This window comes from Diospyros lotus, chromosome 1, assembly GCF_014633365.1.
Source record: "Diospyros lotus cultivar Yz01 chromosome 1, ASM1463336v1, whole genome shotgun sequence".
NCBI lineage: Eukaryota > Viridiplantae > Streptophyta > Magnoliopsida > Ericales > Ebenaceae > Diospyros > Diospyros lotus.
In genome coordinates, this window is record NC_068338.1 from 52,493,191 (window position 1) to 52,514,930 (window position 21,740).

Consider the following 21,740-nt stretch of genomic DNA (forward strand, 5'->3'; position numbering starts at 1 on the left):
AGATAAGTTTGGAATACATTTCGAATCAAGATATGGAATGATTAAGATAAGGCTGGAAAGCATTCCAAGATTTCTATCAGAGTGTTTGTTAAATTTTTTGGAATCCACTAATAATTATATTTTTTCTTTTTATGTGTTTGTTAATGCATATGATAAACACTAAGATAAGATTTTTTTACCAAAATATCCCTATTACCAAATTTATGATTAAAATAGTATTTTATGATTAATATGAATTGTCAAAAAATAAAATTAAAAATAATATTTTATTTTCTAAATTCATGTTCAAAAATAAATTTAAAAAGAGTTGAAAAGTAGAAATAATTATTGTTAGAATTATAATAATTCCACCTAGATAATTAAAAATGGCCAAAACATATTTTCATAATAGGTAATAAAATATAAAATTAAATAAAATAATTTAAAAATTGGTGAAAGGAATTATATTAGTTAATAAAATATATAGAGAGAAAGAAATTTAAATTTTAAAAAGGAATGAAATGAATAATGTCATTTAAAATTTAAAAATTATCAAAATATATAATAATTTAAAAATGTATTAAATAATATTAATTATAAGAATTAAATAAATAAGTTTTTTTTAATAAATTTAAATCTTTAAAATGTATTAAATGGTATTAACTATTTTATAAGGGACATATAAGTAATTGAGACTTATCTTGAAAGAGTCAGATAAATTTATTCGATGAGAAAGGTCGGATAAATTTATCTTGAAAGTGAAAAATAAGAAATTACGTAAGAGCTTTTTCGAAAGTGGTTAAATAAATTTAATAAATACGTTAAAAAAACTAAATATCTGAAATGTTTCTATATCTGACATTTTTTTCCTCTATTCTTGGTTAACAAACACCCGCTAAGTGAATTACTAAAATATGATGTCAGAAAAAGTGAAGAAAACAGAACTCAGATTATGCAATGGAAATGGAGTTTTAATTAGAAGTTGAAAAAGCAGGCAGGTAGCGTAATTAGAAGTTGAATTGAAGCACCCCATTTCAAGTGGTTGGAATTAAAATAAGCTTGAGCTAATTAACGGGTACCGATCCACAATGGGTATTGGGAACATCCCACTGAGGAATCGAATCGCCACGTGAAGCCGACAGTGGTGTCGTGATATATAATATATATATTATCTTATCTTGGTGGTCAAAACATAATTCACTGAAGAGTGAAATATATATATATATATATACAAAGAAAAAGATATTTAAATAACTTTTATTAATAGACTAGGAACCTTCTTTTTGTTCCTAGACTGAGCGGGGCATGCATGCTACAAACCCCATTGCTTTCCAGCTGCTGCTGCACCTCATTAAACTCTTACCAGTTTCTCGTGATTTTTGGTGGGTACCTGCCTTGAGGCTTTGACACTTACAATTCCAATTTTTTAATTATTTATAATTATAAACAAATATTACTTCATTTTTCCAATAGGAAATTCCGGTATAAAAGTGCACTCGACTCCTCGGTTTTCTGGCCACGATTAACTCTCCGATTTTACAGAGTCAAACAGCAGCGGCACCACAAACACGTATCACACTTGAACCCTCTCTCCCCAAGCAAAGAACATAGAGACCCAGAGAGAGAGAGAGAGATCATTGTTGCTCTGATCCCGAATAGACCAGACCCGGAATGGAGAAACAACTCCTGGATTACATATTGGTGCCAGCGGGCCTCCTCATCATGGTGGCTTACCATATTTGGCTCCTCCACCATGTTGTCCACCACCCCTCTCGCACCGTCATCGGCCTCAATGCCCTCAACCGCCGCTTCTGGGTCGCCGCCATGATGGAGGTATACATGTATATCATAATATAGATATGCACCGTCGTCGTTTCTTCGTTTAGATTATCTTTCCTGGTTGAGAGATGATAATTGGGATGGAAATGGCAGGACGTATCCAAGAACGGGGTTTTAGCAGTTCAGACATTGAGAAACAACATAATGGCGTCGACCCTCTTGGCCTCCACGGCCATCATGCTCAGCTCCCTCATCGCCGTCCTCATGACCAACGGCGGCGGGAAGCGTTCGGAGGCAGCGTTCATCTACGGCGACCAGAGTGACATGGGCTTCTCCATAAAGTCCTTCTCCATACTGGTCTGCTTCTTGGTTGCCTTCTTGCTCAACGTGCAGTCCATTCGGTACTACAGCCATGCAAGCATACTTATCAACGTACCTTTCAAGAAGGTGATCAGCCTCCGGAACAGCGATCTCACGGCTGATTATGTCGGCCGGTCGGTGAATAGGGGAAGCTATTTCTGGTCACTGGGGCTGCGAGCCTTCTACTTTTCCTTCCCCCTGTTTCTTTGGATCTTCGGCCCTATTCCCATGTTTCTAAGCTGTGTCACCCTGGTATTCTTGCTTCGTTTTCTTGATTTCACCGTTGATTATGGTTGGGCTGCCGGTGCTTCCGACGGAGAAGATCGCGGCGAGGCTTTGGAGCTCACCGGTCAGTTCTGAACTGCTGATCAGGAAGTGACTTTAGATCACCATTTGGCAGATAGAAATGGGACAATTAGGATTGAATTCAACTCAAGTTGAATTGATTGATCTTGAACTAGCTAGCTTCTTCTACGGTATAAAAAAGAGATTACCATGGCATGGGACATTTGTCAATTGTCAAGTTGAATTAGCAATGAAAAAATAGAGAATGATTATGGTATCTGCATTTTCCTCAATGCTTACAGGTCAAGTAACCACGTCCATCAGTTTCAACTTCAACTTCATTTTACCAGCTTGAACTAATATTTCTTCTTTAGAAGGATCCACTTTTAAGACAGTAGCTTCCTTGTTGAAGGAAGAGATGTGCACTGTATCGCCCACCTTTGGCAGTTTGGCCTGTTTTTCTGCAATTAATGGTAAAAGGATCAGCCAACTTAGAAAGAGTTCAATAGTAGAGCTAATGCCTAAATAAGTAGTAACCGGGAGCATCAAGGGTCAATAGGAAACCATACAAACTGCTAAAGAATAATACCTTGAGTCGATTGTCTGGCAGTATCTGCAGTATAAGTAGCCTTAGGTGCGATTGGTAGTAGTTCACTATCATCTGCTGCAGCCACAGTTGCAGTAGAAAGTTCACGGCCGTTACCTACCTCAGTCTGCTGGCTGTTGGCTGCGGCTTTGTGTTGGCTGCCGTTTGCATACTGGGAAGTCTGAGATGCTGATGCACGAACTTGTCGCACTTTCTTGTGAAGTATAGACCGTGCCATTGCGCCCATCTCAGAAATTTCTTGCATCTTCCTGTGTCTTTCATCATTGCCATGATCGATAACCTTTTTTCTAGTTACAAGTAGATTTTCATGAAGATCTCTTGAGAGCCTGCAACGACAAAATTTCATACAAGATAAAGCATCCTGTAAGTAAAGTATTTCTGTTCGTTGATCTCAAAACTGGATCGTAACTAACCACAAATCAGAAAGTTCTTTTTGCATTTTGTTTATTTCCCTTAATTAAATGCAACCATGAGATGGATAATTGCAAGGGTATTTCGACACAATTTTTCTTCATTCAAAATTAACGATCTGTATTCTGGAAAGCCTCGACATCAGTCAATTCCAGTTCTCAACCGATGACCTATATGAGCTCGAAGCTTCCTTCTTAACTCTTGTAACTTCTTTGTAATGGCTCCATTCCATACCTCATTTCATAAGGAACCTCAAAGTGGCTCTATTTTTTCTTTATATTCCATCCATATCCCAATTCCATTCATTTAATATCCCTTCGGTGTCTTTGACATTAACAGATCTTGTTTCTAGTCTATTTCTTTATATATAAAGTTTAAAAATCATCATATAATAATCCAGAAATTGCAAGTGAACTAGGGCCGTTGCATCGGCGCCCGGATGTAGTGACAAATGAGCAAGGGTTCCTGCATTTGCTTGAACGGATGTGAGTAAAGAAGTTAGTCCAAAATCAAAACCAAAACCAAAACCAAAATCAAAAACAAAATCAAATTCAAAGTCAAAACTAAAAACAAAATCATAGATTAAGGATTGGGTCATGGAACATAGGAACATTAACAGGCAAAGCTATGGAAGTGGTAGATATGATGATTAAGAGAAAGATTAATATTATGTGCCTTCAAGAGACGAGATGGGTAGGGAAAAAAGCAAAAAGTTTGCCAGAAAATGAATCTAAAATATGGTACACAGGAAACGATCGAGCAAAAAATGGAGTGGGGATTATTGTGGATAAAAGCTTAGTAGATGAGATAGAGGATGTAAAGAGAATAGGGGATAGGATTATTATGGTGAAGGTTATTTTAGAAAGAATGACTATGAATATCTTTAGTACATATGCACCACAAGCGGGGTTAGGTGAGGAGATAAAAGCAAAATTCTGGGAGGACCTAGAGGGACTCATACAAATGATACCAAGAGGAGAGAAAGTGATTATAGAAGATGACTTAAATGGTTACGTGGGTAGAGACAGAAACGGCTATAGAGAGGTACATGGAGGGTATGGATTCGGGGAAATTAATAATGAGGTTAAGTCTATTCTAGATTTTGCAATGGCATATGGGCTCATCATAACCAATACTAGGTTCAAAAAATGGGACGAACACTTAATCACATATAAAAATGTCACATCAAGCATCCAAATAGATTACTTCCTCATGAGACAAGAGGACCGGGTATGTTGTAAGGATTGTAAGGTGATACCGGGAGAGTGTTTGACTACTCAACATAGACTTCTAGTACTTGACGTCCAAGTAAGAAATTGGAAGAGAAAAAATCACATAAAACAAAATCCAAGAATCAGGTGGTGGGATTTAAAAGGGGAGAAACAACTAATCTTCAAAGAAAAATTAACGGGTAGAAGAGAATGGAATGGAGAAGAACAAACAAACCAAATGTGGAGAGAAATGGCTAATGCCCTGAGAAGCACAGCAAAGGTCATGCTTGGAGAGACAAATGGTAGAGCCCCTAACCTTAAGGAGTCTTGGTGGTGGAATGAAGAAGTACAATTGAAAATTAAAAATAAGAAAAATTGTTATAAGGCGGTATATCAGTGCAACAATGAAGAAAATCAAAAATTACAAAGAATCAAAAAAGGCAGCAAAAAAAATTGTTAGTGAAGCAAGGTGAAAAGCATACGAAAATCTATAAAAACAACTTGATATAAAAGATGGAGAAAGGGATATATATAAATTAACTAAAGCAAGAGAAAGAAAAACAAGGGATTTAAATTAAGTGAAATGCATAAAAGATGAAAATCAAAATATATTAGTGAATGAGGGAGCGATTAAGGAGAGATGGAAGGAGTATTTTACAAAATTATTCAATGATGATGGCGACACAAGAGTTAGGTTGGGACATCTTAGTAACTCCGAAGGGAACGTGAGCTACATTTTATCAACGCATAAGTCCAAATGAAATAAGACAAGCATTAAAAAAAATGAAAAATCATAAGGCGGTGGGACCGGATAATATACCAATAGAAGCATGAAAATGCATGGGAGAAGAGGGCATCTCCTGGCTAACGAAATTATTTAACGCGATTCTTAAATCAAAAAAGATGCTAGATGAGTGGAGGAAGAGTACTTTGGTCCCTATATATAAGAACAAATGAGATGTTCAAAACTGTGAAAATTACAGAGGAATTAAGTTAATGAGCCATACCATGAAACTCTGGGAGAGAGTAATAGAGTAGAGGCTCAGAAAAGAAACAGAGGTCTCGAAAAATCAATTTGGTTTCATGCCTGGTAAGTCAACAATGGAATCTATATACCTACTGAGACGCCTAATGGAAAGGTATCGGGAGCATCAGAAGGACCTACATATGGTGTTTATAGATCTAGAAAAGGCCTATGATAGGGTCCCTAGAGAAGTATTATGGAGGGTTTTAGAGAAGAAAGGAGTCCGAATAGCCTATATACAAGCCCTTAAGGACATGTATCATGGTACAGAGACAAGGGTCAGAACATGCGGAGGGAATACTGAACCATTTAAAATTACAATAGAATTGCATCAAGATTCTGCACTAAGTCCATACTTATTTGCTTTAGTAACGGATGAACTCACTAAAGATATTCAGACAGAGGTGCCATGGTGTATGCTATTTGCAGACGACATAGTGTTGGTGAATGAAACAAAAGAATGAGTGAACACTAAGCTTGAGTTATGGAGAAACAATTTAGAATCTAAAGGATTTAAATTAAGCAGAAAGAAAACAAAATATATGGAATGTAAATTTAGTAAAAATGCAAGAGTGGAGGATGTTATAATAAAATTGGAAGACCAAATCTTACAAAGAAAAGATCATTTTCGATATTTGGGATCAGTGATTCAAAAAGATGGAGAAATTCACGAGGATGTCACACAAAGAATTAAGGCAGGTTGGCTAAAATGGAGAAATGCATCAGGGGTGTTATGTGATGGTAAAATTCCATTAAAACTGAAAGAAAAATTCTATAAGACAGTTATAAGACCAGTTTTGTTGTACGGCTCAGAATGTTGGGCAGTCAAATACCAGCATGAGCAAAAGACGACCGTAGCGGAGATGAGGATGTTAAGATGGATGTGCGGCCATACAAGAAAAGATAAAATTAGAAATGAAGTTATTCGTAATAAGGTAGGAGTAGTGCTAATAGAGAAGAAGATAAGAGAAACTAGACTAAGATGGTTTGGTCATGTGAATAGGGGACCAAGAGACGCTCCTGTGAGGAGAGTTGATGAAATGAAACAATTAGTCAAAAAAAGAGATAGAGGCAGACCTAAGAAGACTTTGGGAGAGACATTAAAGTTTGATATGAAGTGTATGGACCTCAATGAAAATATGACAAAAGACAGAAATACATGGAAGTCTAGAATTCATGTAGCCAACCCCACATAGTGGGATAAAGGCTGGATATGTTGTTGTTGTGATGATTTAAGGGATAAATTATGGCCATTCATTCTCAAAATTATCTAATTACTGGAGTATGGTGTTCCAGCAGCAGGGGCGTCAAGTCTTAAATTAGAGGGCATTTGTGAGATTCCTATTTTGCAAGTAAGAAGCCATCAGAAAATTAAAACAAATGGAAATCTAAAAAAACAAAACAGGTATCTCACTACTCTTCCAAATGCCTCCGTAAACCAGAAACTTAGAATGTTTGTCTTGTTATTACAGCTAGTATTACAAGATAGCGTTTTACAAGTTAATATTACAGAGGTAAAGAATCTTACTTGATGTAGTTCTGTGCTTCAGAAACATGCTCATGTAAGTTCTGCTTAAGCTTTTCCATATCAAGTATGACCTAATTAAATCATACAGTATAAAAGTTTCAGTAATAATAGATGTTTGATAAAGCCACTCTGATGACGAGTGATATTCGCTCATCCTTATCCAGGCAAGCTGAAGACAAAAGCCGGCAACCTTAAATACCCTAACTGGTCGGGATTTTTATTCCTAATAAGTAACTGATACATCTTTCACCATCTGCAAGTTAAACTACATTTCTTTTGATGTTGGGAATCTGATGAAGTTTAAGCAGAATTGCCCTTTCCAAATGGTAATTTTTTACAAATCTTAGACCATAACAACAATGGATTGCATGTGTTTGTTTAACTCTTCTATCCGTTCCTCCCTTTGCTTGTGGTGCTTAATTTAAGGAGAAGCATAAAAATGGTCTACCAATTGAAAATAATAGTTACTGTCAATATCATGGCAAAGTGCATCACTAGGGGAAGTAATATGGGAATTATTTATTTACTTTATCCCTGTAAAACAGAAACCTTGTAGGCTTTTAGGTCTCAGTTCCAAAATTTCAGTTTGGCATTTTTCTGAGTGTTTCACATTTTAGCTTTAAGTACTCTATAACAGGGTAAATAGACGCATGCTTCCAGTAGGTTTCAAGCCTTGAGGTCATAGCATAGTATTTTGGGCTAACATCATCTTACCTCATTTATCTCTGCACTAGCAGAACCATATAGTTCACGAGCATTATCTAAAATAGTGTTTGGTAGTCCTAGCCTTTCAGCTATGTTGATTGCATTTGAGCGCCCTGCAGCAAAATAATCCAACTATTGTTGTCAATGTAATCATTTACATTGATTACACAACATGAAGACACCCAAGAATTGCACCCGCACAGAGGGATAAGCATACAAAGTACAAACAGATAATTGCTTGAAGAGCAAAAGGAAATATTTTAAATACCCCTATGCAACATAACCAACGAGGGAGGGAGGGATAAAAGTGTCAAATGGTGGTAAGAAGTATAGCTTTGTAATATTAGGCATTAAACTTTGTGGAGCTTCCTAGAGAAATTTTTCAAAGCCACACCATTGCTCTCTATCTTCCTCTTACACTACTCCCAATTTTGCCTACTATTACTCTGGTGGAGGGCCAAAAAACTCGGGGAAAAAAAAAAAGCATTATAATATTAGACAATAGGATCCCAACTCTTTAGTTTAGGCTCAAGTACAAAATTAATTGAAAGACCATATATCAACTATTGAATCTTACAAGGATTATTTTTGTAAACAATTTACACATGTAATAATAGTACAGACCTGGTACCCCCCAGAGAATCCTGTAAGTTGGCTTCAGGTTCACTTCATCAAACTCCATACAAGCATTTTCGAAGCCCTCATTACTGCCAACTCATTATTTTCAGAACATGAAACAAAGAAGCAATAATCCTTAAAATTAATATAATTATCTAGACATAACATTAAAAGTCCTAAAATCAAGTTATTATTAATTCAATTAGAGACTACCTGTATTTGAGGGTTTTGAGTTCACCATGATGTGTTGTAGCCATTGTCAACAATGGCCCAGATTCAGCAAGAGATTCCAGCAATGACATCCCAAGTGCAGCTCCTTCAAGAGGATTAGTCCCAGCACCTACCTAACTAATACAGATGAATGGCATACATTGTACAATTTAGTATTTGTTCAAACATGCAATACATTTTTACCACATTTTTGTTCTCCTTTCCCAGCAAGCAGATGTGAACATGCAACAACCATATCAAAAGATAGTTAACAAGATAAAATTCGAATAATCAGAAAACATTTGGATACATACTTCATCTAATAGCACTAGTGACTGAGTTGTTGAGTGCTTCAAAATTTCCTGCAAGAATGGAAGAAGATTTATTGTGTGAAAAATGCTACAAGGAAAATAATTGCAGAGGAAGCTAAAGCCAAGTGGCAGACATCTTCTATCACACTGAAATTTTTCTACACTTCTATTGCAGTAACATAACCAAAAGTAAAATTGACCAAAATTGATAAATCAGGAAAAACAGATCTTGAGAAACTAAGTACTGTTTTAAAATTTCTGTGCTTCCCCAAACTTGACGTGCCAAATCAAGAAAATGAAAGTAATGTTTATGTTTCCCATCCAGGATCTGCAGTGACAACATGTGTATGCTCTCCTGGGTTTGTGTCACACATACATGAATGTGATCCTCTAGCAATGAAAAGCCAATTTTCATTACTTTAACCACTGTCCAGCTACTTGCAGAAAGAGATATATTTTCAATTAAGGGGAAAAGAATTCTCCAAAACCAAAGGCATTGAAGAGCGTATCCTTTGGGGCCCAAAAATATTCCAATTCAGGTGAAAGAAAATATCATGGTTACAGTAGCATGTTTTCTGCGCACATCGGTTATGAGATATTTTGTAATCATTGTCATCACAATCACAAGCCTTAATGCCACCAAGTGATATCAGCTACATGAATTCTGCTCTTCAATTATAACTATCAGTAGCCATATTTTTTGTAAGGCCATTACATCCCATATCATGTTTAAAGATTTCCCATCAAGTTTTATTTAGCCTTCTTCAATCATTGTTCTAGTTACAAGCTTTTTCCACTCTATCCACTCATTGCACGTGTGTCTATTAGTCATTTTCTCACATGTCCAAACCATCCTACTCATGATTTGCAAATTCTAATTTTGTCCTTTCTTATATGGTTGTATATCTACCATAATATCCTATCTCAGTTACATTAACATTTTGAACATGAAAGTATTTAATTGCAAAAGATTCTAAATCATATAATAAAGATGGTCTTATAACCATCCAATAAAACTTTTTTTTTAGCTTGAAAGTGATTTTACAATTGTATAAAATATTAAAATGCTAATCACCCTTCTCCAATTTAACTATTCTACCTTGATTCCATAAATAATATCCACAATAATCTCTCATTCTTTTTCAAAAATTGATTAGAGATCATTTGTCAAGTTTTATCATGACATCATTCACACTTCTACTTTTACTAAATCTACATTCCATATGTTTAGTTTTAACTTGCTGAACCTTTTCTAATATGTATAAGATTTTAAACAATTACCCGACTTACACTAATTTGTTTCAAATGCCCAGAGAAGGTAGACAAAGATTGTGACAAGGACTGTTCATCACCGATATCAGCAAATACAGAATCAAACCAAGGCATCTTAACTGGTTCAGAAGACAATACATGAAGACCTGCAATGGTAAAGAATTTACTAAGGGTCGTAATGCAGAATAAATAATTTCCATCAGAAAGTAATTACAGAAATAAAAGAAATAGCATATCATCATCTGATACAAATAGTTTAGGAGACCACTCATCCAATCTTTATTGATCTTTCATTTGCCTAATTCATGAGAAAATAGTTGGAAGTAAAAAGCACATGTACCTCCACCTCTAGTGCTTGGTGACGAATCAATCAACATAAGTGAAGTGAAGTTTTGCAGATTTGTTAATTGCACATATTTTATTCTAAAGTTCAGTCCTCAAAGGTCTCAATCTTTCCTAATTTGCAGTTGCAGAATCAAATTATGTGACCCATACTTTTATATTCTGCAATATAGACATATCAAGTTTGAACAAAACCAATGTCTTAAAACTGGAAGGGGTAAGAACTTTTTATATATGATGTGACAACTACTCACAAGATAAAGACAGATGGAACAATGTGAGAGAGTGGATAGAATGAAATGCCAGTCAACCTGATTTTGCCATTAGAGCAGCCAACCCAACTGTCTTTAGGCAAATTGTTTTACCCCCAGTGTTAGGGCCGGTAATAACTAAAACTTGAGTTCTCTGAGCAATAAAAATATCAACTGGAATAGGATGATTTTGTTCCAACTTTGTAACCTGAAACCCAGAAGGCACTCTACTAAAGAAAGTATTTTACATTAAAAATGCATAAAAAATGACACAAATCATTCCTACTTACAAAAAATAAGAAATACTGCTACCTGCATTTTCAAAAATGAAAGATTTATCCCCATATCTTCATCTTTTTGGGACATATTTCCCCCTTGAAGCTTTCTCCTCCTGAATTCCTGAGGGAAGTGGAGACCAATTGATATAAGAAGCCAATTACTTGTGAGTAAATAGCACAATAAGATAGTTAAATCCCAAAGTATTGTTCAGAAGAAGAATTTTATTCCCCTATAGGAATGAAAAGTCAACTCATGATAGCAAGTTCCACACATTCCTGTGCAGGCACTTGCATGCAGGGTGGGGGGGAAAATACAAGAACACTAGAAATAAAAAAAAAAAATTGGTTTATTTTCTTGTTAAATGGTAACCGATATATAAAGATGTATAGAATTTAAGACAGAAGACCACAATTACCGTGCATCACTTACAGCAGTTGCACCAGCAACATCTTTAATGGCCTTTTGTAGACTTTGCCGATGCTGTTTAAGTAACAAAGGATGATAAACTCTAGGAAGATACAATGTCCATTTCCTCTCACTGAGGTCAGATTGTGTTGAATTTTCACTTCCAAGTAAGGCATCAAGCGCAAGACCTCCATCTTTGGCCTCTGGTAAGAATAGATCAGGACATGTGCCTCCAAAAGAAAGACTGTAGGTTGCTCTAGCATTAATCTGTTTTCAAGGATCCGAACCAACTATGAGATAATTCAGAATTTAGATGACGACACTGAAATAACCCAAAACTGAACATAAATGGCCCAAGAAAAAACCACCAAATAGTTTACTCTTTCAACCCCGTTCAGTTCACAATATAAAAACCACCAAATAGTTGCTTATGTTTGCCTTTGGCACTTGCCCATCAGAAACTAATTTGATTCCAAGTTCCATCTATGCTAGTTTGCTTTGATTCCAAGTTCCATCTATGCTAGTTTGCTCATTTGTAGTATGTGTCTTATGCAGCTCTATAAGTAACATATTTCCTGAATCAAATAAGCTGAAACCTGACACAATGTAAGCTTGGCAACAGGAACCTACCACATCGAGCTGAATCATTATGTCAAATAAATTTTTGGTGTCAGAAAGATCAACTTGAACCTGTGCAAAAGAAAAGCAATATGAAACACAAGAAGCAAAAATACTTTCAAATGGTACAAAACATTAATAATTGGATAAATCCAGCAGAACCTTCTCTGTTATCTTCAATAACACATCTGCCTCTGCCTTTGCTACAGATGCCTTTGCTTGCTGCAACTCATCATTTAGAGGAACAGCAGAGAGTGGCTCCACAATGTTTCCACCACCTGAACCACTACAATAAAACATTACTTCTCAGGAACTGCAGATTAAATTATTCAGCAATTGCTGCTGTCATTTGCTTGTCAATTCTTTGTAAGTCTTGGTTAAAGGTCATGAGTCAAAATTGCTGAATAAAATGATAAAACTTTCTGTATATATGTGATATCCTCATCAGTTAAGTAATGTTGCTATTGTAGGGATTGCAGATTTAGATGACAGAGAAGTAGAATGAAAAAAGAAAGTGCAGATACATGATCAAGCATTTCTATCACTTATAAACATTGATCAATAGGTACTTAGGTGTCCAATGACCTTAAAGAGTTATATTAGACATATTGTTCACCTGGACAATAATAAGCCCTCAAAAGTTGTGGTTGAATCAGCCCCCAACAACAAGCATATTCTTCCATCAATACTACTTACTTCCTGAACAAATAACTGAGTAATAGTTAGGAAAGAGGGGAGAAGTGGAGGATAGGCATGCACCCACATTGAAGAAATTTTTTTACCAGATTGGATGTCTCTTTCATCTTATTCCTAATTAGGCTATCCATTAACTGCAATAACTGAATAAGAAGCCAATAAAAGAGTTAGGGGCCAAGAAATGTTTATTGTCTGCATAAAACAAACAGAAAAACTAACCGTAAATCACATGATTAACATACTGCATTGCATCACTACTCATTTATGTTACACTGTTTAATTGGATGTGACAGGAACAAGGGTATGGGATATGCATTAGACAACTGTAGCCAACTTCACAATATTTGAGTGAAAAGAAGCTCACATTCGATATTAAAGAAAAATATCAAGATTATACACAGATAAGAGCTATAAAAACCATTTTTTTCTATAAGTACATTTAGTTTTATTAAAAAAATATCCCACAATGTTCATTGCTCTTAATTTTTCACTAGGTGTCCATGCATGCCCACACCCCACTCAACTTTTAGTTACATATATGTTATGTAAGTACACTCAGATTAAAGATTTACAAAGACCTTTCTTATGGTTGGACACACACCCGCATATGCCATTGATAGCAAAGTCCACGTAACGAAGTTCTTGACACATGTAACTAGATAAGAGAAAAACATCAAAGTACATGCATTACTTCCTCTCATGTTTTGAGTGAAAGGTAATAGATAGTGAATAAACTTTCACTCTTCAAATCACGGGTCACTTCTCAAGAAAACAGTGGTGTAAAAGACCTGAAGCATTTCATGAAACCCAAGGTGTCTCTTCAAAAGAAAAAAAAACACACACACACAAAAAATACGAGAGTACCTTATTTTCAAGCAATCTCACTTGATCCCGTGACCGCTTCAACGCAGAGCTCTGACATTGGGGGGAAGAGAGAACTAGTGAACAAAATGGAATGTAAATGATAAATACACTACAACCAACTTCTTTTCAAATATTGACGAAGCAAAAATTCCCTCCTAAGGAACAATTTATTAGTGCTTAGAGAAAGGGACTAAAAATTGGATGCATGTGTAATAAAACTAACAATGATAAACCTCTATTTATTTATTTATTTATTTTGACAAAATCAGAAAAGGGGGAAATCTAGTTGTATTGCAGCTCCTATTTAAAATTTTCAACTCTGAAATACTCATTTTGTTATAAATACGACATATCAATATGGAGAAAGCCATAACATGGACATACAGCAGAATCTTTAACAAATCCATCTTCATCTATAAATTGCCTAATGAACTTGACTAATGATCTATTTATCGCCATTTCCATAATCTGCAAATCACAAAAGCAACCATCAGACCTTACAAACATACAGGAACACAGGTATTCATGAAAATGTTGGTATGATAGCATACCATTTCAGTGAGGGGCATGAAACGCTTATACCACTCAGCATCCTCTTTGATTGCAGCTTTAAGACTAAACTGCAAATTTTCAGCAAACTCCAACAAAGCTACAATAGCCATTGCTTCAGTTCCATCAACTGGTAAACCCCGCTGGGCACATTGCAGAGCAGATTTCACCTTCAAGGATGACAAGCCAGATGCTTATCTAGCATTTATAATGTATATAGAGAACTATCAACATTACATCCATTACAGAGTAGAGAGAAATGAATTATAAGAGGCACTAAACAAATTTGAATGAGTGAGATCGTTAATTATCCATTAGTAGTACTATGGGCGTCTTTAATCTTTATGAAGCTATTCTGGTCTCTATAATGTACCAACTACCACATATGTTAAGCAACATGGTGGCGATCATACTTCCAAGGAAAGTACACAATACCGTATAAAATGTATTCACCAAGTAATACGTCAGTTAGGGCACATTCTCATTCCAATCTGTGATTTGCACAGTCACGGTAACTTTTAAGTCATTATATGAAATACATACCACTAGCAAAACCAAGCAATTCCGCATGACAATTGTTGTGCAGCGTAGGGATGAAAAGGCACTCACCAAGTCGACATCGATGGCAGTAAAGTCCATGGCGCAACCTCCGTACTTGTGCATTTCTACCGCGGCATTGGTCTCGTCCAAGAGCCTCCTACTCTCTTCGTAGCTCTGATTCAATGACCACAGCTGTGCCTGAAAACATTCGCCAACTAATAAATCCTACGACAAAGCAGCAATTGAGCAAAGCATTCGCCACCAAATCACACACACACACACACACACACACATATAGAGAGAGAGAGAGAGACTTTGGTGGCTTGTTTGCCCAAGGAAGTGCCGGCGAAGGAAGCGACGGAGTCGCAGAGCTTGTCCCATTCGAGAAGCTTCAGACTGTCGAGAACTACCGGCGGCCTGTCGGCGCGTTGTGAGAGCGATGCCACGGCTCGAGCTCGAGCTTCCAACTGAGCGGATCTGACGATGCCATAACCGGATGAAAAGGTAGGTTTTGTGAAGGCGGAGATGGAGATACAGTTGTTGCTGAAGACAACAGCGCGAAGCATAGTGCGAACGCGGCTCCGACGAACGGCCAAACACCGAATTTGAGCGGATTTGAGAGGCTGCTCTATCCGCATTCCACATCCATCCACTCCCCGAAAAATTCGCTTTTAAATTTTTAAATCAAAATTATATTTAAAAATTATAATGGGCCTAAACTGTCGCAGCCTGCTGGGCCAGACGGGTTAAACACTTAACGGTTCTTCCCAAGATTTGCCCGCGGAAGGTGAGTCAAGCCCTAAGATCGGATTGAAAAGCATAATCGATGAACAAGAAGTGAATATTCCTATGCCCTCGAGGGAGGGAGGGGGATAATCGCTTACTAAGATTAAGTTAGTATTCAAATTTTATAAAATAAGTAAAAAAGAATGATAATAAGCGAGTTAAAATTTTAAATTTCTATTATCTTTAAAATTTGAGATTTATATAACTCGATTGGTCGAGCATGATCTTTATTAAACTATCGTTTTTGACATGATTCACAAGTATGATCTTAGTTATTGTTTACTCCCATGCTTATTTTGCCATTAATAAAAAAAAAAAAGATAGTGATACATAATAATTTATTTAAGAAAAACACACATATTACTCAAAAATTAGGTTGCATAGAAATAAGAAACGGGAAACATGTCCCCAAGCACAAATCGAGTGATCGAATGAGTAATATGTCGATGTCAATCCAATGAATTGCGAGTTCAATCTTTGTCTTGCATAAATGTCAAATGCCTAATTTACGATTTATCTCTTTTAGCGTAATCGAAAGCACGAGCACTAGGACCATACAAGGACAATCATCCCAAGGAAACGAGAAACGTGTTAATCAAAACATTCATCTTAATAGACAAAATGTGCTTTTAATATTTTCTAATATTATAAAACAATTTTGAAACGTTTTTAATATTGTAGAAACCACCAATAATTTTATTTTTTTTTTTGGTATTTCTAGGCGTTTCAATACTGAAAATATTTAGGAAATGTCAAAATGGCACCTCGAAGCATTTATGCGCATTAGAGCCCAAAAACTAAGTTGTTCTTTTCATATTTCAATTTCTAGTTTTTAGTTTTGATTTTTGAATTTATTTTTAATTTTATGTTTTGAATATCCATTTTGAAATGCTGAAAAATGTGTTCTTTTTTTTGTAGCATTTTTTTATTTTAAAAATTTTGAGGGTATTTACGATGAAAACAACTAAAATAATTTATTATTATTTTGAGTTTTCTTTATATTTTTTTAAAATATAAAAATAAACATATTTTTACTATTTTAAAAAATTAAAAATTAAAAATAATCTAAAAATTATAAAAATAAACAATTTTTTTATATTTCTTGATATTTCAGTACAGAAAACACTTTTAAGGACGCCAAAACAACACCATCAAGACGTTTCTGTGCTCCTATAACTCAAAAATTTAGTCACTTTCGTCTTGGAGTTGGCAACAATGATTGGATTGCAGTTTCTTTTTAGTGTCGAAATGAGAACCGAATCTTATCTTGGGGCCGAGAGACAATAAAATAAGTAAAAAGTCCAAGGAGAGTGAGCTCAGCGCCGGCTCCAACGGAACGGTCTTCGGTGTCTCTCCTCGTCCTCGGTCAGAAATGGAGAGCAGAAGAAGAGAGGCGTTTCGTGGCGGCCGGCCGTCCGTCCGTTTCCTCCCGATAAGGCAGTGTAGCGCCAAAGAGAAGATACAAACCTTGTCGATTCCTTAAGAAACCGGAGGCGGAGGATGGATTCCTTGCATATATTTATATACTTAATTCCTTCATCGTTGCAAGTGGTGGAGATGACTGTATGATGATGATGATGATGATATAAACAATTTTTATAAATTAACGCAACGTACATAAAATTTATAATGACTTTAAATAGAATTAGTAAGAATCTCAAGAAAATAAAGTTTTATGAACTCATTGGGTTGATGCTCCTCTTTGATTTTATCCGCATCGAACAAATATTATGTTGTTCGATGCGGATAATATAACAATTTTGTTTATTGAGTTCTCTAAACTTATTTACGTGTTAATATTTGATTAATTAAACTTAAAATTTAATTAATTAATCAAAATTTAACACTTCACATAAATTTAGAAACTCGAAGAGTTCTTTGAACATTGACCCTCTAAGTATGGGTATCTTAAGATTTGATAATCAACCTCTAATAATAAGCATGAGATTGTGGATTCAAATCTTTTGTGTCTCTTGATATAATTATTTTTATTATAAAAATTATTTTCTCTTATTAATGACGTTAAATATTATTATAAATTTTAAATATAAATATATAAATAACATTTTTTAGTAATCTTTAGAGCAACGTAAATGATCTATTGCAAATATCTAAAAACTTAAGATATCGCTAGATTATGAGTTTAATTTTATTTTATGTATGAAAATTTATAATTAATTATATTTATTCGAGAGTATCTGAGAGACTAAACGTCAAGGATTCACATCCGGACGAAGTTGTCGGCTTACTTGAATTCGTGGAGCAAATGGATCATAAATTTTAAAAAATAAAATAAGTCCAAGCTAAAAATTTATTCTAATCGACATGTCTTTCGAGTTTGTTAAGTCATAAAAAATAATATTTCTAACAGTGTGGGACAAAGAGGTGCCATTGTTAAGATTGTTTAGCCAAGGAGCACTTTCATGTGTCCCATCATTGGGACCATCCGATCAACTGCCGTGATTGGAAGCTATTATGGAAAGAGCGAGGGAAACTGCGCGAGCGTGGTATGCATCCAAAGAGACAAAGGCCGCCATTTTCTCACTTTAGCGGACGACTTTTTGGGCCCAGATGTAGGCCCAACCCAACTCCATGCCTTGCGTTCTCATTAATTCTCCTTTTTAAGTAAAAGAGACAATTACTTTTATAGGCATTCGATTGAACAAATATTCTTTTAAATCTTTTTTCTCTCTAAATATAAAGCCCCTTGGCCTCTTCCTATTGTTATTACTAACATAAGAAAATAATACCATATAATATAAAACTTCTCTTGCCTCTATATAAGTTTGAATTTTTTGATGCAATAAAATTTTTTATGAAGGAAAAATATTATACTCACAACTACGTATACACAATTTCACGATGAATTTTGATGTATCATGGGAAAAAATTTACTAAACACAAAAGATTAAAAGTTAAAATAACCCAAATATAATCTAGGCACAATTTTTGGATTCTAAAAAATACAAGCTTGACTCTTACTAATCTCAATTAGACTAGATTCTCTATAAAATAGAGCTATAATCCTTTTTTGGAAAGTTTTAAATGAAGTGCAAATATGATAAGTTTTATATTTGAAAATCCCAATAAGAATTTTGTAAATGATAGGCATAATCAACAAAAGTCACAATTTGAGTTGATTTTGGAATATCGATGATGTTTATCACAAAGCTTGTACGTTTCTCTATGAATAAATAAACTCTTACTCTAAAAGAGGTACACATTTTATATTAATTTTAATACTACATCTAAATTTTTAATGAATTTGAGTATCTAATTGAAGTATCAAAATACTTGCGTTGTGGGTTCTGATAATTGTTTTTCTTGTAAATTTCAAATGATTTGAAGATTTTTAATAAATAAATTTATTATTATATTTGAATGATAATAATTTTATATGAAATTAATAATGAATTTAGTCAATATTATAAATTATTATTAATTATGAGTGGAAGTATTATGAATTTTAGAAATTTATTGAAAATTTTGTCCATAAGTGGATAGCTTTACCCAAAAGGCTAATAGATATTATAACATCATAAGATTTAAAACTCTTTTGGAGATAATATATATATATATATATTTAAAATTTGAAAGGACAATGAAAGTGACAATAATTAATGAATCGAAAAGGACAAATGAGCCCCATTAACTTTCTCAAATTTATTTTGATTTTAATTTACTTTTTAAGTTTATTTTATCTCAAAAATTAAGAGTGCAAAAGGTATTGATTAAACTAAAATAATTAAATTAAATTAGTTAAAATTGCTCATTTATTACCGAATGGGCCGAATATTCACATGTGTCAAAAATCTAGTTTTTTAGCTTAAATAAAAAGGTTTTTTGAGTTAAAAAAATAAAGAAAATTAGGGGTTAGATTAATTAATTAATTAATTAATTATTATTGTTTTCTAATTGAAGGCTAATTTCGTCATTTTGACGTGGAGGAAAAGACAACAGAAAGAGAGAGAGAATGGAGGGAGACGAAGGAATCAGTAAAAGTACGGGAAGGAATCGCAGTGGATTTTGACGGTTCTGTGAATCCCCAAGCTTTATCCAAATGTCGTCCGTCCGTCCGTCCATGGCGATTGCCAGCTGAACTTTCGCCCTCTCGCGCACAAAGTCTTCACTCTCACTTCATCCGATCCGAATCCCTCTTTATATATTCACGCTTCCTTTGCCTCCCAAACCGACCTCAATCAACACGCCTCCCTTTCTGAATCCCTAATACTTGCTTGCAGTCGGACCATGGGCTCCGAAGCGGATCAAGAGAAGGCGGCGCTGCCCAATGCCGACTGGTCGGTGCTCCGATACAATTCGCCGCTGGTTCAGGTCAGTCTGATCGGGCTGGTGTGCTTCTGTTGCCCCGGGATGTTCAACGCGCTCTCCGGGATGGGCGGCGGCGGCCAGGTCGATCCCACGGCTGCGAACAACGCCAACACGGCGCTCTACACTACCTTCGCGATCTTCGGCATTCTCGGCGGGGGGATCTACAACGTTCTCGGACCGCGAACCACGCTCTGCGCCGGCTGCTCCACCTACGTGCTCTACGCCGGCTCCTTCCTCTACTACAACCACCATGACCACCAGGGGTTCGTCGTCAGCGCCGGCGGTTTACTCGGCATAGGCGCCGGCCTCCTCTGGGCCGGCCAAGGAGCGATCATGACCTCCTATCCTCCCGTCAATCGTAAAGGTAATCATAATCTCATCATCGCCGCTATCCCCGTCTTTGGATTTTAGAAAAATACTTTGTATTTTTCATCTCTATAGGAACGTACATTTCGCTGTTCTGGAGCGTGTTCAACCTGGGCGGAGTGATCGGCGGCCTGATCCCCTTCATCCTGAACTACCACCGGAGCGACAAAGCGGCCTCCGTCAACGACGGCACCTACATCGGCTTCATGATCTTCATGTCCATCGGCACCGGCCTCTCCCTCGCCATCCTCCACCCTTCCGCCGTCGTCCGCGACGACGGCTCCCGCTGCACCAACATGAAGTACTCCAGCGTCTCCGTCGAGTTCGTCCAAATCCTCAAGCTCTTCCTCAACTGGAAGATGCTGCTGCTCTTCCCCGCCGCCTGGGCCAGCAACTTCTTCTACAGCTACCAGTTCAACAACGTCAATGGCGTCATGTTCAACCTCAGGACCCGAGGCTTCAACAACGTCTTCTACTGGGGAGCGCAGATGCTCGGCTCAGTCATGGTGGGTTACATCATGGACTTCAGCTTTAGCAGCAAAAGGGTGAGGGGACTCGTCGGGATTGGGGTTGTGGGTTTGCTCGGGACTGTAATTTGGGCTGGCGGGCTTGCGAATCAACGCAGCTATTCCCGAGATGATGAGCCTGACAAGCTTGATTTCAAGGATTCTGGCTCTGAATTTGCAGGGCCATTTGTGCTGTACTTCTGTTACGGGTTGCTGGATGCCATGTTCCAGAGCATGGTTTACTGGGTTATCGGAGCGTTAGCCCATGATTCCGAGACTCTTAGCAGGTACAGAATGTAATGTTGGGTAGTAGAGTACTAACAAACGCACATGCAAAACACCAATACAAAAACTTGACACATCCTTATTGTTGTTGTTGCTGATGCTGCGACGCAGGTATACCGGATTCTATAAGGGGGTGCAGAGTGCCGGGTCAGCAGTGGCATGGCAAGTGGACAAGCACAAGGTGTCATATATGGCGCAGCTGATTCTGAATTGGGCGATGACCACAATCAGCTACCCGCTGCTGGCGGTTCTGGTCATATTGGCCGTCAAGGATGAGGATGAGGTTCCGGAAAAAGGGTCGTCCAAGGAGGTGGCTCTGCCGCCGCCGGCGGTACCTCTGTCCATGGATGACACCGGTAATAGCAAATCTGATTCTAAATTGTAAATGCAGTACTTGTATTAGGAGGTGTCACAACAGTGTATAAGTTATGTGATTGGAGATCCACGCTTTATCTGGGATTTTTTTGTTCTCGTTCTAAAAGATGTTCATTAGGTAAATTCCACTTATATATGGGCCTTTGATCTCATTGCTTTTGCTTCTTGATGGAGTGTACTGTTTATGTATTTTAGAGTGAACATGAATGCTTGAAGGCAAGCTTGTCTTTAAATAGTTAAGAGAAACCA

At 36.4% G+C, this 21,740-nt stretch overlaps 3 protein-coding genes across 5 annotated transcripts; 2 read left to right on the forward strand and 1 right to left on the reverse strand.

The window, feature by feature from the left end:
- Positions 1 to 1,639: 1,639 nt before the first annotated feature.
- On the reverse strand, positions 1,640 to 15,498 carry LOC127807095 (uncharacterized). Of its 3 annotated transcripts, none has more exons than XM_052344727.1 (20): positions 15,159 to 15,498; positions 14,914 to 15,042; positions 14,307 to 14,474; positions 14,140 to 14,223; positions 13,756 to 13,806; positions 12,978 to 13,034; positions 12,812 to 12,894; positions 12,358 to 12,481; positions 12,208 to 12,267; positions 11,602 to 11,844; positions 11,206 to 11,292; positions 10,954 to 11,101; positions 10,319 to 10,446; positions 9,032 to 9,079; positions 8,721 to 8,851; positions 8,514 to 8,596; positions 7,899 to 8,002; positions 7,185 to 7,255; positions 2,993 to 3,336; positions 1,640 to 2,864 (listed from the first exon to the last, which is right to left on the reverse strand). In XM_052344727.1, the coding sequence occupies exons 1-20, from the start codon at positions 15,480 to 15,482 to the stop codon at positions 2,707 to 2,709; spliced, it is 2,625 nt and encodes an 874-aa protein (XP_052200687.1). In that variant the 5' UTR covers positions 15,483 to 15,498; the 3' UTR covers positions 1,640 to 2,706. The 3 variants fall into 3 exon arrangements, with proteins under 3 accessions (XP_052200687.1, XP_052200678.1, XP_052200695.1); XM_052344718.1 differs by having other exon boundaries at positions 10,310 to 10,446; XM_052344735.1 differs by lacking the exon at positions 15,159 to 15,498 and having other exon boundaries at positions 10,310 to 10,446; positions 14,307 to 14,502.
- LOC127807110 (uncharacterized) lies at positions 1,651 to 2,478 on the forward strand. The gene is made up of 2 exons (XM_052344748.1): positions 1,651 to 1,812; positions 1,912 to 2,478. Exons 1-2 carry the CDS (start codon positions 1,651 to 1,653, stop codon positions 2,476 to 2,478), a joined length of 729 nt encoding a protein of 242 aa, XP_052200708.1.
- Positions 15,499 to 19,623: 4,125 nt separating the features above from the next.
- LOC127789852 (UNC93-like protein 1) lies at positions 19,624 to 21,643 on the forward strand. The gene is made up of 3 exons (XM_052318891.1): positions 19,624 to 20,323; positions 20,401 to 21,118; positions 21,228 to 21,643. Exons 1-3 carry the CDS (start codon positions 19,879 to 19,881, stop codon positions 21,499 to 21,501), a joined length of 1,437 nt encoding a protein of 478 aa, XP_052174851.1. The 5' UTR covers positions 19,624 to 19,878; the 3' UTR covers positions 21,502 to 21,643.
- Positions 21,644 to 21,740: the final 97 nt, after the last annotated feature.